The 18,087-nt window shown below is 32.0% G+C and overlaps 1 protein-coding gene across 1 annotated transcript; it reads right to left on the bottom strand.

The window, feature by feature from the left end:
- Positions 1-8,167: 8,167 nt before the first annotated feature.
- On the bottom strand, positions 8,168-17,971 carry LOC129976508 (uncharacterized). The gene is made up of 3 exons (XM_056090114.1): positions 17,719-17,971; positions 15,238-15,360; positions 8,168-8,565 (listed from the first exon to the last, which is right to left on the bottom strand). The coding sequence occupies exons 1-3, from the start codon at positions 17,806-17,808 to the stop codon at positions 8,389-8,391; spliced, it is 390 nt and encodes a 129-aa protein (XP_055946089.1). The 5' UTR covers positions 17,809-17,971; the 3' UTR covers positions 8,168-8,388.
- Positions 17,972-18,087: the final 116 nt, after the last annotated feature.

The following is an 18,087-nucleotide window of genomic DNA, read 5'->3' as shown; positions in this document are numbered from 1 at the left end:
GGACGGACCTCGTCATTTTGAACCTCGGTCAGATGACGAGGACGACACCTGAGCTGGCACCCCCCTCTCCACACCACAGGGTGGACGTTTGGCCATGACGGATTTATCGTGCAACAGACCCCCTTACACGGCGGTTCTTCGGTGGAGTGGGGTTACGGCTCATATGCCGAGGCCTTACCACCAGGCCACCACGGCCCCACCACTTCAGCGGGATTACGACGAATTTAATGTGCACCATACCCGCTTACATGACGGTCTTCGATGGAATCGAATCTCGAACATGAAACCTTTGTGTCCCAAAGACGAGACCTTACCACCAGGCCAACGTCGGCATCTGATTTTTCTCTAATCCTAGAAGTAAAGCAGTTTGGGTTACTGTCAGTATTTAAGAAGGTGACCACCACTTTATTAGTATTCTTTAAGATCGAGACTCGCTTTCGTTAAACATCCAGGCCTACTGATCTTGTAGTCATAATTTCTTACTAAGCTAGCAAGAAGTCACTATTGTATTTTACCTGTTCACGTGATGTAATGATTAGCACAATGGACTACTATGATGGTTTGAACCTCTTTCGAGGAGGGATATGTATCTTTTTACAGTGGACGTCGTTTATATGAATTACTTTAAGACCAAGCCAGTACATATAAAATATTTGAAAATAATTCTATAAGAATTATTAAGACAGCAGAAAAACACACACACTCACACAAGATCATACAAATTATAATTTTATCCTAATTAAAAGCAAAAATATCGATGCAGTAACCAGAAATGAAAAATATTTGTAAATTCATTTTTTTTCCCAAACTTTTTAAAAAGTCGCAGTGTAACTTTAAAAAGTTATACTGAGTTATAAAGTCTACTTCATACTAAAATTTTAGTTATAAAGTCTACTGAGTTATGAAGCATTCATTGTATTAAATTTTAATATGAATAATATTTCCCAAAAAGATACAACTCGATATTAAACTATTCTTCTTAAGGTTTGAGGGAATTGCAAAATTTCGTGTGCTAATGGTGGTTTCTCTTCTGGCTTCTTTTCATAGTTTCATGTCATGTCATGTGCTCTCTTGTTTTGTACAAATCTGTACATGATGAATTGTTTCTTCTGTTTTTTTTAGTTGTCTCCCGTTTTGAGTAAACATTGCACCAGGATTAATAATTTTATTTGAAATGGTCTACTGATTTTTCAATGAATTAAAATCATCCTTTTGTTTGGTGTTAATAACACCTGCCTGTCGAAATCCTGCAGATCGCAAATGATCACTATAAATCATTATAAGCGAATTGTTGATCCTTAGAACTGGCAGATTTTCTATGTATTCAGATTCAGAAGATCAGTACAATCAAATAATCGCTAGATGCATGATTAATACAAGTAGCGAATTAATAAAAGTCATGTTTTCTTTATCATGTTAAGTATGACATCGGAGGTCTGCTTTCAAGTACTTCTTAAAACCTCATAACTTGAGTAAGGAAATTTGACACCTGATTAAATAACTTATTTCCTTTATCGTTAAAGGAGTTTCGTATGGAAGCGCCAGTCCTTCCTATGTGTTTGCATACCAAATCGAATTTTGTATGTTTGATCTATCATGAAAGCCTGTCTTATAACTTTGTAGATTAGTTTAGTTCTGTTATATTAACGCCCCTTTTTAAAGCAACACTAGGGTTATTTTGGGATGGACCTCGTAATTTTTAACCACGGTCAGATGATGAGGCTGACACCTGAGATGGCACCACCACCCTCTCCACACGACGCCACACCAGCGGGAAGGCGTTTGGCCCTGACGGATTTAACGTGCACAGATCCCCTTACACGACGGTTCTTCGGTGGAATCGGGTCTTGAACCAGAAACCCCAGGGCTCACGAGCAGAGATCTTGCCACCACGGCCAATCACTTTGTAGAATGTATTCTCTTAGGAATGAATTTCGATTGTAAATTAATTAAGTTTCCATTCCAGGTAGGAATGAGTTTTTTTTTTCAGTACATTCAAAATGTGGCAATAATTACAGATAATTTTATGCTATTTACCGCAATTTTGAATCTTGTACTGATGTAATAAAACAATTCATCTTATTCTCTTTTATCTCCCTTGCAACTTTTAATGAAACTTCGGACAGTTATGTACTCATATATAGATAAATGTTGCATGTTCTCAATTCTGTTGCGAATGATGATCTAAACTGTACTTGATTTTAAATTTATTAAATACGATAAATGCTTAAAATGTTCCACTTTAACTTTTTTTAATAACTTAAAAATCTTATGTGGTGGTCACTAGTATAACATAATGTTGAACGTTTGACATGGACGTATTATTTAAAAGACCATAAGTGAGAAAAGACTTTTATTCGCATAAAATCATAATATCATGTTTGATGTATTATTTTTGATTAAATTTAAAGTTGTTACGCATAAAATCATAATATCATGTTTGATGTATTATTTTTGATTAAATTTAAAGTTGTTATGCATAAAATGTTATTTATAATAGTTTGTAGTTTTAGAAAAGTTCGATCCTTTAAAAATATCTGCATTATGTTACTATTTAATGAATGATTAATTTTTACTTAATATTATAGTTAAAAAATATTATTACTATTTTAACCTTCTTTATTATAGCAGCAAACTTTAAAAAAATATTTTCTAGGTTTATTAGTGTTGAAGACAACATTTGATTTATATACTATAAGGCTAGTGTTTCAGATCTTCCTATGCTAATTTTCAGTTTTATCTTTAACTGGAGAGGTGAAATTAGGATTTAACTGGGGAGGTGCAGTCTACGAGACCGCATTCCATTTGCACTCAAATTAAATTTTCCAATGAATGTATTAGTATGAAAATCTGCCAATATATTTTGCAGATATTTTTCTTGATATAAAGATATGTTTTAGAAACTTTTCAAAATATATTATCATTGAAAAAAGTAAATGCGTTGGAACATACATTTTATTCTCAAATGACATGTTACAATAAATAATATTCTTGAAAAAACATATTGCATTTTACTTTTTAAATCATAATTATTTTTAAAATATATGAAGGTATATAGAAGACAATATAATGTAAAATTCAACAATTATATGAAAAATAAAAAAAATGACAATGGGTAAAATTGGCCCTTTTTTATCGGCTTGTGTGACTTTCATAGCACGGTTTTCTAGGGCATTTTAAACATACAGGTTAAGAACTAGTATAAAAATCAACCTATAAATTATGCATATATATTTCTTGGTATATTAATATATTTTATAAAATTTCCAAAATACATTATCACTAAAAAAATTAATTATTCAACTGATTGTGAACATACATATCACAATCAGTTGAATGCGAACTTTCATCGAAAAACTCTTCTATAGTATTATCCTTATCACTAAAATCACTTTCTGCTTCATTTAAAAGTGTCTGGAACACTGCTTCATAGTAGGATCAGTAAACGGGATGATATTTCGGGGCCCAAGTTTTAGCGCCAACTGCTAAGCCTTGTTTATCACTAGGACACTAACAGGGAGTGCGGTCTTAGAGACCGCGCTTAAAGAAATAACGGAATTATTTAAAAAAGCATCTGTTGAAATCGTTTGATAAAGTGCACGTGTATTGAAGGTCACAAAACAAGAAGCTACAGGGTCAATTCATTCAATTGAGTTAAAAATAGAATAGGGGTGACTGAAAATCAATCGCTAGCGGTCTCACAGACTACACGTCCTCAGTTTAGGGTTAACTTTTATTTCTTTTCTTGAACCTATTCTTCAACGAGTCTTCAAGAATGACCTCACGTTTTCTGGGAACATAATTGAGGAGAACGATGACTATTTAGTTTGATAGTACTTAGGTTTAGTGTCTATGTTTACAAACCTGCAATGGCTGAATCATGCACGAAATCTGGAAGAATCTACCTTGTCAATTACAGATAGGCGAAGGAAGGGAAATATCCCCCACGAAAGATGGATTATTTTATAAAAAGCAATACATTTAATTAAATTTTTTTACAAAAAGCATTAATTTATAAGCATTAAAAATTTCTCAGAATTTCGTGTCAACGTCATTTAAATGAAAACTTGTCAAAATAATACATATGAAAAGATAATAAAGTAATTTCATTTAAAAATTCTGTAATAACTTATACGCCATGTCAGTTTAAACAAAGCTATGCAATAAAAATGATGAAATAATGATCTAAAAATGAGAATTCCGTCCAGCGTTTGAAACTCCAGTAAGTACAAGTCAGGAATTTTCATCGCCGTCTCTCGAAACGGCGACTCTATCGTTATTGGCTCTATGGGTGGACAATATCGAAAAGATAGTTCTAAAGGTGAACGAAAGGAAAGCTACTGTTAGAGGCTCTGGAAATAGTGAATCTATACTTGGAGCCTATGGAAAAGATGATTATATAGCTAAAAGCTTTGGAAACTCTTGATATGGTATCGTAAATGGTTCTGGATATTAAAGTCGACGTAGATCGAAATTGGTTGATCTAAAATATCATGATCGGTCAATCTCTGTCGGAGGCTGCAGAAACAATGGTCGTATAGTCGGTAGCTCTTGAAATTCTTCCTGTGGCGTGGTTGGTGGTTCTGGGTATTAAAGTCGACGAATATCAAATGGTCAAATTCTGTCAGAAGCTCTGAAAACAATGACCGTGTAGCCAATATATCTGGATATTGTAGTTGCGGAGTGTTCGTTAGTTTTGGGAGTTCATCAGTTCTGAAACAGCAAAATATTCTTTTTTTTTGGTGATATAAGAACATCACTTTTAGTTCAATTTCTTTAACAAAAAGATTCAAATAACAGCAAACAGTAGGAACATGTGCGAACGATTCAGTATAATAAATATTGAAATATTTTGTATCACAACTTCTATCTGATAAATTGGATCCATATTTGAAAATCCAACTTGCTTCAGTCATTGGTTTTATTATTAACTAGCCGCCTTTGGCGACCAGCCGGTTCGCCAATCTTAATGCTCGTTAAAATTTTAATAATTAAATATTTTATGTAATTCCTACTTTAATAGCTTCTTCATCAAATATTTTAAAGCTTCAAATTTTGATAGTCATGTAATTCACTCATAATAATATAAAGTCCTTCAGCCATAACATAATATGTGTCTCTCTAATTTTCTGTTAGTTCCGGAAGAATTTATGCTTAAAATTAAAATGGAAATGACTAAACTGCAATTAATATAATATTTTTTACTGAAACAAAGCATTTTTTTTTAATAATATGATTACTGATAATAGAGTCACTGAGCATTTAAACTTTATGGGCACTAAAGAATATCTTTAAGTTATGTAATATCTCAAGAATTTGTCAACAAAATTTTCTCGGATTCATCATGAACAGATCGATTCATTAACAATGTTTAATTTTAAATGCATCAAACTTTAAGAAAATAAAATGAATCGTTTAAAATAATCGGTCGAAAACAGGTTTAAAAAACTACTTTAAAAACGATTTACTTAAAACTATAAGCATATACAAAAAAATATATAACTAACATAAATACAATTTAATTACAAAAGCATGCAACTAACCTAAAAATAATTTAAACCATTGAAAACAGGTTAAAAAAATCTACTTAAAAAACGATGTACTTAAAACTATAAGCATATACAAAAAATATATAACTAACATAAATACAATTTACTTACAAAAGCATGCAACTAACCTAAAAATAATTTAAATCATTGAAAACAGGTTAAAAAAAACTACTTTAAAAACGATGTACTTAAAACTACAAGCATATACAAAAAATATATAACTAACATAAATACAATTTACTTACAAAAGCATGCAACTAACCTAAAAATAATTTAAATGATCCGTTGAAAGTGGTTGTCATGACAACAGTCAGAACAATGCGCATGCGTGAATTTTCTTCGCCAGTTAGGTAACGCAAATGCGTGAATTTTTCTACGCCATTTGGGGTAACGCTAGGCAGATTATACATTTTTAATTTCCTTTATTCTGTGTTATTTTAATTCAAAAGTACTTCAGAATGAATCTGAAACATGGATTAATTAACAATGTTTCATTTTAAATGCATCAAACATTAAGAAAATAAACAGAATCGTTTGAAATAATCTGCCGAAAAATGTTAACCCTAGCCTCATTTCTGTTGGGAGAAAAAAAAAATTGAAGTTGGCGGTGGGGAAAATGGAAGATTTTTTTGGCGGGAAAGTTAGTTTTTAATTAATAATTAAAATTCTAATTAAAATTTCAAAAAAAGGGACCCCAGGTGCACATTTCCGACCTCTAAGGTATACATGTACCAAATTTGATAGCTGTATGTCAAATGACCTGGCCTGTAGAGCGCCAACACACACACACACACACATTGAGCTTTATTATAAGTATAGATGAATTATTTTAGATTATCAGTTCGTATAAGAAGGTTTAGAATCAAAATACAATTAGGGATGTTGCCTTATGATTATATTTTGAATCTCGCTATATTTATAAGCGTCTGTACCCGAAATGTTTGTGCTTATTCTTAGATATGAATTCGATATTCGATTTTTTTGTATCCGGTTAAGGTGACTTTTTTTTTATAAAAATACAAGATCCCACTGATATTCTTAATCTTATTGCACTTTCTTAGTGTTTTGCATAAATTTAACAAAATAAATTATGTCAATTTATATTTCTTGACAATTTTGTCTTAAGAATTCCTGGACTACTTTAATGAATATCGGAGCATTTAATGCGTTATTTTATTGAGAACACTCCTTTTATATTTTAAATATTAAAATAATATTCAATGATTCCGATTATGTTAATTATAAATATTAAAGAAATAAATTCTACAAAAAGGACAATAGTATGCATCATTTTTCGGCTACATCTGCATTCATTTTCATCGTTTATTACAGGTTTTCTTAAATGAAAAAAAAATATTCATTGAAAGTCAACTGGATTTTTCGATAATTTTTTTTGTTGGAATTTTATTTAAAAAATCAGATGTGTCATACTTGCAATTACAGAAGGCAAATTGTAATTGGCTGATTGGCTCATCTTTTTGTAACGGCATAAAAGCAAGATTTCGCCAAATTGCATCGAAAATTTGAACCAAATTCTACATATTAGGGACATATCACTTATCAAACTTCATTAGTTGAGCGCATTGTAATCGAATTTAGCTTATGCGGACAACAGAACCCCCGGGTGGGGGGCACCTCAAAATGAGGATGAGATGCTTCCGGTATGGTGGTTGGATCTCGTTACCCTGGAGGGTACACAAAAAGGTGGGGATCTGGCTCCTCCCGTCGATGACGGGACGTACTTCTTTCGGGAAGGGTTGCACCGTGGTTGGTGATGGAACTGAGGACTCAACCACAGTTCCTTCCAGTGTTGCTGTTTCGGCTGTCCGGTCATTCGGGTTTTTATTATCCGTGTGCCTTCGGGCGGGGTGGAGAGTCAGTAATACGGACAACAGTCAATATATATTTCCCTCCATATTTAGAGAAATATAGATTGAACATTTAAAATTTTAACATCAAAATAAATTGATGCAAACTACTTTTTCTCTTTGTATGACATGAACAGGAGATAGTAAAGAATTAAATTAAGAATACGATTACTATAAGAGTGGCATTGAACTCACAGACTATAAAAAACGTCCTAACATGAAATTAACCTGTAAATCTTATTAAATTTTCATTTTAATTGAACATTCATATGTATATTTTAATAATTGTACTTTCTAAATTTCATTATTTCTTTCAGCAGCGAATGTTTAAACTTCGATATTTGATAACTTCAGGTTTCTACCTGTTGTAGTTTCACAATCTTTCAAGGATAATTATAAAAATAAAGCTTTTCTTATCGATGCTTTGCAACGAATGAAGATAAGAAAATATTGTATGAATATTAATTTTCTTTGATACTTTCAATAATCTATAAATAAAGTCTATTTACTCTGCAAGAAAAAATTAATTTTTTTTTCTAATTTTCATGTCATATATTAGGATAAGTGTTTGAATTTGCCTCTTCTTAATATTATATACGAAAGAATCTGGAAAGTTTTGCTCAAACCGAATTTTACGAAATGTGTACATTGTGCAATTTATGTCAATATCACTAAAATTAACTCTTTCCAAAAAGATAAACACAACAATTGTAAACTAATTTGATTAAAAACTTGATAAACATTTATTCACTAAAAAGTGTTAAGTCGGTTTAATATATACATTGAAACATTAAAGAAGTTAACAGTTAAAAAATAAAATTTCATTTGACATTGGAGTATTGATTGCCTTTTGGACGGCAATCATTAATCTTTTAGGAGATCATGAATAAGCTGCTACTCAACCGCTTTGTCTGGCAGCGCTTGCAGATTCCACAACATGTGAATCTGTAAGAGGTTGCTGCAGCGTCAGGTCAATCTGCAAGCGACTGTGGAGGCGTCGAGGAATCTGTAAGCACTTGCGGTGTCGTCGGTTGATTTGGCGTCTCTATATCAACAGGTGCGAAACAACAGATTCCTCTCAAACAGCGGCAATATCTGCTCCAGTTCAAAGACTTCAATGGCCAATATAAACAACAGCCCGTGGGAATCTGTATAAAAGAAATTTAATATATGAAAAGTTTACTGCTGCCTTTTTCATTTCAATGATCGAATCAATATTTTAGGATTGAACCAGCAGCAGTTTATTTTTATTATTAACATTCTAATTGAATAAATGTTTGAACTAGCACATTCAGTCAAGGAAAATGCAGGGAAATTGCTTATTATTAATCGGCTGATTATTGTAACTTAGAACCATAATTTTCTGTCCTCTTAGAGTTGAGTTTGTGCTTTATTGCATAAAAGCCATCTTTGGCTAAGCTGCGCCACAATCATGGAATTAAAATATTTCTATGAATGTATAATAAAATCGAGAAATCTAATGTCTACAAAATCCAAATATCTAGAAGCTTGATCCGAGGTATGGTACAGTGCTAAAATCGATCACCTTTGAAGAATAGTCCAGCAGTTAAATGCTTTTCATTAATATTAGAATAGCTTTCATTTTAAATTTCGTACCAACGATTGATTACAAAACTTAGGTCTCGTGACTTTTTAATGAAGGTTGACATTTTTAGTATACCTCTAGATACAGCAGATTGATATAATTATTCTTGCTTTACATTAAACAACTTCATAACGAAGATGCGAAATGAATATTTTCTTAAATTTAAAGTTATTTTTCATAATTATCAACGCTTTGTACTCGAATGGTGACTTTCACTCACGATTCAAGACGGTGCATCATTTCGAGCTTGTTGTTTTATCATGTGAGAACATGTTTTGGTTTGGAGTTTTGAAGCTCGAAATCGCGTAGGCAATAAATAAAGCATAAACGGCAATTTTCAAAATCTTTTAACCGCATATATTTTTTTGCCTGCTTTTACCAGTATTATTATGTATGCTACTTTGAAAGCAGATGCGTTTTTAAAAAGTTGACCTGCTTTTACCAGTATTGCCTTATAATTACGTATGCTTCTTTGACAGTAGATGCGTTTTTAAGGTATCCAAACACATTTGGAGCAATTTTTTAGAAACACAAATGTGTAGATATACTTTAACCATATTTCTGGGTTTAAGACTATTCAAAATTAGTAATAGGATGTCAAAATTTGAAATAAACATTAAATCTTTTTGAAAACTGTCATTTAATAACAAATTTAAGCCAAATTCTTATGAAACTTCAAATTCTCTGCACCAAAAACTGTTACTCTCATGCGAACAAAACTTATACCAAAATAAACTACATAGTTTCTCTAAGGAATGAACTACAAGCGTATGGTTAAAATACTAAATAAAAATTTTAGTACCAGTCGAAGATTTATATGAAACTTTTTAGTAAATGTATGACATTATTCAAACAATTGGCTGTAAATCAAAAAATATACACTCAATCTAAATTATTTTAGTTAATTTTCTAGAAAATAGTATAATGACGAAGTACACCAAATTTCATAGTGATATGATTATTATATTTTGAGTTCTATTTGAAGTGAGCAAAAAGTAAGTGAAAATCAATTTTGAGAAAAATGCATTAAAAGTATACAACAACATGTTTTAATAATAAATTATGTGTGTACACACTTAAAAATCACCGCATTTATAGATTATACCTTCTTACAATAATTTTCCTTTTTTAATCATTTTTTTTTCGGGCAATTTTTGCATTTGCCAGTGAATGCCGCCTAAACTCATTCTGTCTTTGTCAAGTTTAGCAAATGCTATAACTGCACTTGCAGTAGGACACACTGCAATAACCTTAAGGATATTCAGTAATCCTATAAATCTTCGTTAAAATGTATTACAGACATAAATGCCCCTAATCTGACAGTTCGGAGAGCAGCAAAGAAATCTTTAGGTACAAATTTCCACAAAACACCGTTGAAACTCTCATTGGCATTTTGCCGCTCAAAACATTTTCCATATTTAAAACTAAATTTGTGTTTATATAAATTTTTAACATGTTTTATGGCCGTTTAAATAAGTACTTCCGGTTATTTCAATATCCACTTCCGTTTACCGATCATTACGAAAATATTAGTATCTTAACTTCTAATTAAAGTAGAGATAAAAGTAAACCTGTTTTGGATAGCCCAAAGACTATTCTATCCAATAAAAGAATTTTAAAAAATGTCATTTTTAGAGAAAATTGACTTTTTCAACGCTTTCAGATACCTTAAATGTTTGACGTAGAACTATGACATCATAGCTGTTATTTTCATGGAATGTAATGTTTTTTCGGGGGAAATTAAATAATTTAATTTTTATAACATGTTCAAAAAAACTTCACTCGCAATTAATCAAAATTTTGATAAAAGTATTTTCTCTTCCTCCCAATCAGGAAATATCACTTCATTCATTCTCAAGTGGGAAACATTGAAGGATTTGACTCCTGTTCTAAGATTAATCCATTATGGAACTGTTTTATCATTTCAGAAATTAGAAAATAGCAGTTTGTGTTTACAAAAATATTTTTCATAAAAATTCTATATAAATTAATGTGTTTAAAAATTTATTGGTAAATAGTTTATCATTTGGAAATCGCATTGCGACGGAAACACTCGTTTTTCAGCTTCCAAACGTGACATTCCTTTTAGTGAGAACACGATGTTATGAAGCTCGAAATTGCGTAGGCAATAAATAAAGCATAAATGACAATTTTCATTTTCAATTTTTTCCTGGCTGGAAAAGTTCTGGAGCTCTCGTAAACCGGTTTAAACTGGTTCATCACTTTAATTAAGACAGATAACGACTTAAAAAATTATAATGCGACATGAACTAACATGAAATTTGCGATCGTAGATTTCATTTTCATTTTTTGATTTTGATTGTTGAAAATACCTACAGAAGGGTAAAAAGACGTAGATTAATTTTTCGGAGAAATTATACTTAAAACAATTGTATATATGCATTTATTTTTTGGAGCAATAAATAAGCCCTTGTATTAAGTGAATAATTATGAACCGAATTACTTTTCCGAGTGCAAAGGGTTAAATATCTCGAAAAGCAAAACTTCGCTCGGCAGTGATTTTTTTTTGTTTGCAAAATCGTGTGTATTCGGGGAAATTATTTAGATGCGATTAACACACTGATTACATATTAATATTTTCAATATTACCTATATATGAACTGGTCCTTTAAATAAAAAAATAAATCATGAATGGCACTTCATTTAACACGTTATTTGAAATAGTCTGCTGTATTACAGTATTTATTTCACAGTTTATCATTACTTATATTTTTGAACTTGTACTTAGTTTTACCATGGTGAAATCGGGTCCTAAATGGCGCTAAAAACATTGACGAGAGCAGATAGATGAATGCTATGATAGTTATAAAAAAGGCTTTTTCTTTGTGTAAAATCGCATTTTTTCTGCTTAGACCCCTTTATAGCCTAACTTAAGGACTATTGTATAGGATAGACCCCTATATAGCCTAACTTAAGGACTATTGTCCAGGATAGACACCTATATAGCCTAACTTAAGGACTATTGTCCAGGATAGACACCTATATAGCCTAACTTAAGGACTATTGTCCAGGATAGACACCTATATAGCCTAACTTAAGGACTATTGTCCAGGATAGACACCTATATAGCCTAACTTAAGGACTATTGCCCAGGATAGACCCCCTATATAGCCTAACTTAAGGACTATTGCCCAGGACAGACACCCATATGGTCTAATTAAAGGACTATTGCCCAGGACAGACACCCATATGGTCTAATTAAAGGACTATTGCCCAGGACAGACACCCATATGGTCTAATTTAAGGACTATTGCCGAGGACAGACACCCATATGGTCTAACTTAAGGACTATTGCCCAGGACAGACATCCATATGGTCTAACTTAAGGACTATTGCCCAGGACAGACATCCATATGGTCTAACTTAAGGACTATTGCCCAGGACAGACATCCATATGGTCTAACTTAAGGACTATTGCCCAGGACAGACATCCATATGGTCTAACTTAAGGACTATTGCCCAGGACAGACATCCATATGGTCTAACTTAAGGACTATTGCCCAGGACAGACATCCATATGGTCTAACTTAAGGACTATTGCCCAGGACAGACATCCATATGGTCTAACTTAAGGACTATTGCCCAGGACAGACATCCATATGGTCTAACTTAAGGACTATTGCCCAGGACAGACATCCATATGGTCTAACTTAAGGACTATTGCCCAGGACAGACATCCATATGGTCTAACTTAAGGACTATTGCCCAGGACAGACATCCATATGGTCTAACTTAAGGACTATTGCCCAGGACAGACATCCATATGGTCTAACTTAAGGACTATTGCCCAGGACAGACATCCATATGGTCTAACTTAAGGACTATTGCCCAGGACAGACATCCATATGGTCTAACTTAAGGACTATTGCCCAGGACAGACATCCATATGGTCTAACTTAAGGACTATTGCCCAGGACAGACATCCATATGGTCTAACTTAAGGACTATTGCCCAGGACAGACATCCATATGGTCTAACTTAAGGACTATTGCCCAGGACAGACATCCATATGGTCTAACTTAAGGACTATTGCCCAGGACAGACATCCATATGGTCTAACTTAAGGACTATTGCCCAGGACAGACATCCATATGGTCTAACTTAAGTACTATTGCCCAGGACAGACACCCATATGGTCTAATTTAAGGACTATTGCCCAGTACAGACACCCATATGGTCTAATTTAAGGACTATTGCCCAGTACAGACACCCATATGGTCTAACTTAAGGACTATTGCACAGGACAGACATCCATATGGTCTAACTTAAGGACTATTGCACAGGACAGACATCCATATAGTCTAACTTAAGGACTATTGCACAGGACAGACATCCATATAGTCTAACTTAAGGGCTATTGCCCAGGGCAGACACCCATATAGTCTAACTTAAGGGCTATTGCCCAGGGCAGACACCCATATAGTCTAACTTAAGGACTATTGCCCAGGAATAGACACCCATATAGTCTAACTTAAGGACTATTGCCCAGGAATAGACACCCATATAGTCTAACTTAAGGACTATTGCCCAGGATAGACACCCATATAGTCTAACTTAAGGACTATTGCCCAGGATAGACACCCATATAGTCTAACTTAAGGACTATTGCCCAGGATAGACACCCATATAGCCTAACTTAAGGACTATTGCCCAGGATAGACACCCATATAGCCTAACTTAAGGACTATTGCCCAGGGTATACCCCCTATATAGCCTAACCTAAGGACTATTGCCCAGGGTAGACCCCCTATATAGCCTAACTTAAGGACTATTGCCCAGGACAGACACCCATATGGTCTAATTTAAGGACTATTGCCCAGTACAGACACCCATATGGTCTAATTTAAGGACTATTGCCCAGGACAGACACCCATATGGTCTAATTTAAGGACTATTGCCCAGGACAGACACCCATATGGTCTAATTTAAGGACTTTTGCCCCGGACAGACATCCATATAGTCTAACTTAAGGACTATTGCCCAGGACAGACATCCATATAGTCTAAATTAAGGACTATTGCCCAGGACAGACACCCATATAGTCTAACTTAAGGACTATTGCCCAGGACAGACACCCATATAGTCTAACTTAAGGACTATTGCCCAGGGTAGACCCCCATATAGCCTAACATAAGGACTATTGCCCAGGGTAGACCCCCTATATAGCCTAACTTAAGGACTATTGCCCAGGACAGACACCCATATGGTCTAATTTAAGGACTATTGCCCAGTACAGACACCCATATGGTCTAATTTAAGGACTATTGCCCAGGACAGACACCCATATGGTCTAATTTAAGGACTATTGCCCAGGACAGACATCCATATAGTCTAACTTAAGGACTATTGCCCAGGACAGACATCCATATAGTCTAACTTAAGGACTATTGCCCAGGACAGACATCCATATAGTCTAACTTAAGGACTATTGCCCAGGACAGACATCCATATAGTCTAACTTAAGGACTATTGCCCAGGACAGACACCCATCTAGTCTAACTTAAGGACTATTGCCCAGGATAGACACCTATATAGTCTATAGCTTAAAAAGCAAAAAATATTAAATTTAGAAACATAAGTAAAAAATAAAGCAAAAAGAGCCATTAGTACAGAGGAATCGCAACACACGCATCATTCATGTTGTTATCACCACTATATATTGCACATGCCCATATTTCGAAGCGAAAGTTGAATATACTTTTTCTAATAGTTATAAAAAAATTGCTTTTATAACTATTAGATTATAACTATTTTTTATGTGTAAAATAGCACTTTTTTCAAGATAGATATTTATATAGATAAATTTAAAAAGAAAAATCTTGTGGAAATATAAAATTTGGTTCAAATCGTTAAAACTAATCCCGAGGCACACGAAATCAATTTAAATATATACAAAAATTGCTTGTTTACAATTATAAAATTCACGTTAAAAATCACGGATCATTATACAAAAGAAATTTGATACTAGTTAAAAACCGCTGAAATCTCACTTTGAAGTGTGGTATTCATTTTTGTTTAGTAGCGCCAAAGAATACAGGAAATTTCTGGAACGCCCAGAATGCCATCATTTTCACCGAGGTACGTCAGGCCAGGTTGATTTTTTAATTACTTCATTTTATTTTAACCAGAAATATATAAAATTTAAAGATGGATGCTTTCAATTAAGTAAATATATATATATGTATATACATACCATAAGAATGAGTAGAGAACCAGGGATAGTATATCCATAAGCAATTGCTGCCATCCCCGAGAAAATGGAGATCAAGCCAAAACAGTATAATATGATAAATTTTAATGACAAAAATTGGGAGCCCTGGAAAGTAAAACTTTTAATTTTAAGTAATGCTTATTTGTGAAGCATTTTTAAAAAATTATATAATATGTACATTTTTCTTATGAAATAAATTTGTATTTGTAATATAGTAAACAACTGCAAATTTAATAAATTTTAAATAACTTTAGAGATTTTTTTTCCCTCCAAAAAATTATATAACAATAATAATTGGCAAAAATTTATTTATCTTAACGCAATGCATAACTAACATTTTTATCTATGTATGAAACAAATAATTCAAAATGTGTGGAAAAAGAATTCAAACTCTAAGGTTTGTAAAATGTTACTACATTAATCTATACTATAAAAATATAATACTATGTTTTTACTATATTAATCTTTAAAATAAACTCAGAACTGGGAATATAAAACCTAATATAGTTTAATATATATAGAATAGAATTTCATTTCATTCTATTAAAATATTTCCCAAATCATATTTATAACACAAATTTTCAGTGAAATACGTTTAAAAATTTTAACACAGAACAAGCAATGTACCGACGTCAGATTAAATTGCTCTCCCTATTTTTAAGTTAAAATATTTCTAATTTTCTTTTTAACTGATTATAATTTCTTTTACTGATTAATTTCATTGTAATTAATTACAATTGGCTAAGTCCTGATAAAAGAATTCGCTCCTTCTAAGTTTCCAATATATTCCTATGCGTTAGTGGATCAATTGATATTTTTAAATTCTTGAACATATATATATTCCGAAAGAGTTAGATTTAATATATACAATGCAATAAGTAAAATTGATTAACCAGAATGGTCTCTTCGAAACTTTCTTGCATAATCAGCAATAAAAGTTTTATCCGACTCCAAGCACAAGAAAGTGTAGACCTGGATATTGTCGCTAATGTTTTGTATGGCATGGCATGGCATGGCATTAACGAAAAATAATTATGAAATAGATATTTGGTGTGAATTTAATATTTTTATTGAACCTATCGCATGAATATATATATCGGACTCATTTTCTTAGACTGATTAAAACCGAAATTTGACATGAAATTACAGTTGTAGTCACTATGTCACATACCGAATTTTATTGATTTCAATCATTGAATTTATGTACGCGTTATTGCCTTTATATGTATACGAAAGCATACACCGACAATAGGTCAACTTTTTGTAAGATTTGGCTCAAAATTTGATAATCTATGCTATATATCTCAACTTGTGCATCAAATTTTATGTATCTAGACCTTTACGTTTTGAAGTTATGTTACGTTTTGTAGCGCACTTGTTTTTAAATAGCCAGGCAGAATTAAAAAAAAAAAAAAAATAGATTTCGTTTAAATTATATCAATTGCAAATTCGTATTAGAGACCATTTACCGAATTTCATCTACCTGGCTCAAAGCTCTTTTGAATTATCTTGTTTGCAGGTAAATTGACGTTATACCAAAAATGTGTTTTTTCAATTTCTAACTACAATTTTTTCGATAAATTTACTTTTCAACAAAAATTTTTCCAATAAATTTAATTTACTTTTCAACAAAAATTTTTCCAATAAATTTAATTTACTTTTGAACAAAAATTCTTAAAAATAAATTTCACTTTTCAACAAAAATTTTTAAAAATAAATTGCACTTTTCAGCAAAAATTTTTAAAAATAAATTGCACTTTTCAGCAAAAATTTTTAAAAATAAATTTCACTTTTCAGCAAAAATTTTTAAAAATAAATTTCACTTTTCAGCAAAAATTTTTAAAAATAAATTTCACTTTTCAGCAAAAATTTTTAAAAATAAATTTCACTTTTCAGCAAAAATTTTTAAAAATAAATTTCACTTTTCAACAAATATTTTTAAAAATAAATTTCACTTTTCAACAAAAATTTTTAAAAATAAATTTCATTTTTCAACTAAACTTTTTTCGATGAATTTCACTTTCCAACAAAAATTTTAAATAATTTTCATTTTTCAACCAAAGTTTTTACGATAATTTTTCCTTTATATAGAAAACATTTTCGATAAATTTCACTTTCTAACGAAAAATTTTCAAATTTCATTTTTTCATGGAAATTTCCTGAGATATTTTTTTTAATATTCAATATAGAATTCAGTCTTTTCTATAAAGTTCTATTGATAATGAAATTGTTTGTCTATTGTCAATAGTTATTATTGATTTGAAGTTTAATATTGCTCATTATCATGGGCAATACTAAAATTAAATGAATAGAAATGTGCCATGAGAGTTAATAAGTTTTCATTGCATATTATTAGTAAATCAAAAGAATAAATCTTTCACCCTAAAAAAATTACGATACTATGATTATCTCTCTATATTTAATCAAGTTTATTAAATCTATGATATTATAGTAAATACTTGCCATTCCGTCATTGATTTGTTCATAATCCGACCGTCGAATTTGTGAAGTGCTTCTGAACGCCCTAGGAATGTTTAAACAAATTGCTTGCATATTGTTAGCTTTGAAACAAAGCTATTTTCCAAAACTAGGAATGTTCAATTAAGGTTAAAAAATAGAGCAGCGTTCACACGAGGCCAACTATTGTACGCAATAGAAGGTCACGCCTATTTCAAGAAGATCACGTGACCGCAATGGGACAATGACAAAAAAATTGTACCGAATGAACGCTACTTAGGACATGCTGAGAATGTGTTGCCATACATGCGAGCTCAGCTCAAAGTCCATCAATTTACTAATCTTGAAAGGAAACTAAATTGATCTATTCGTCAT

The sequence above is a fragment of the Argiope bruennichi genome, chromosome 7, assembly GCF_947563725.1.
Source record: "Argiope bruennichi chromosome 7, qqArgBrue1.1, whole genome shotgun sequence".
NCBI lineage: Eukaryota > Metazoa > Arthropoda > Arachnida > Araneae > Araneidae > Argiope > Argiope bruennichi.
Note: the sequence above shows the minus strand (reverse complement) of the source record. Positions and strands in the feature narration are given on the sequence as shown.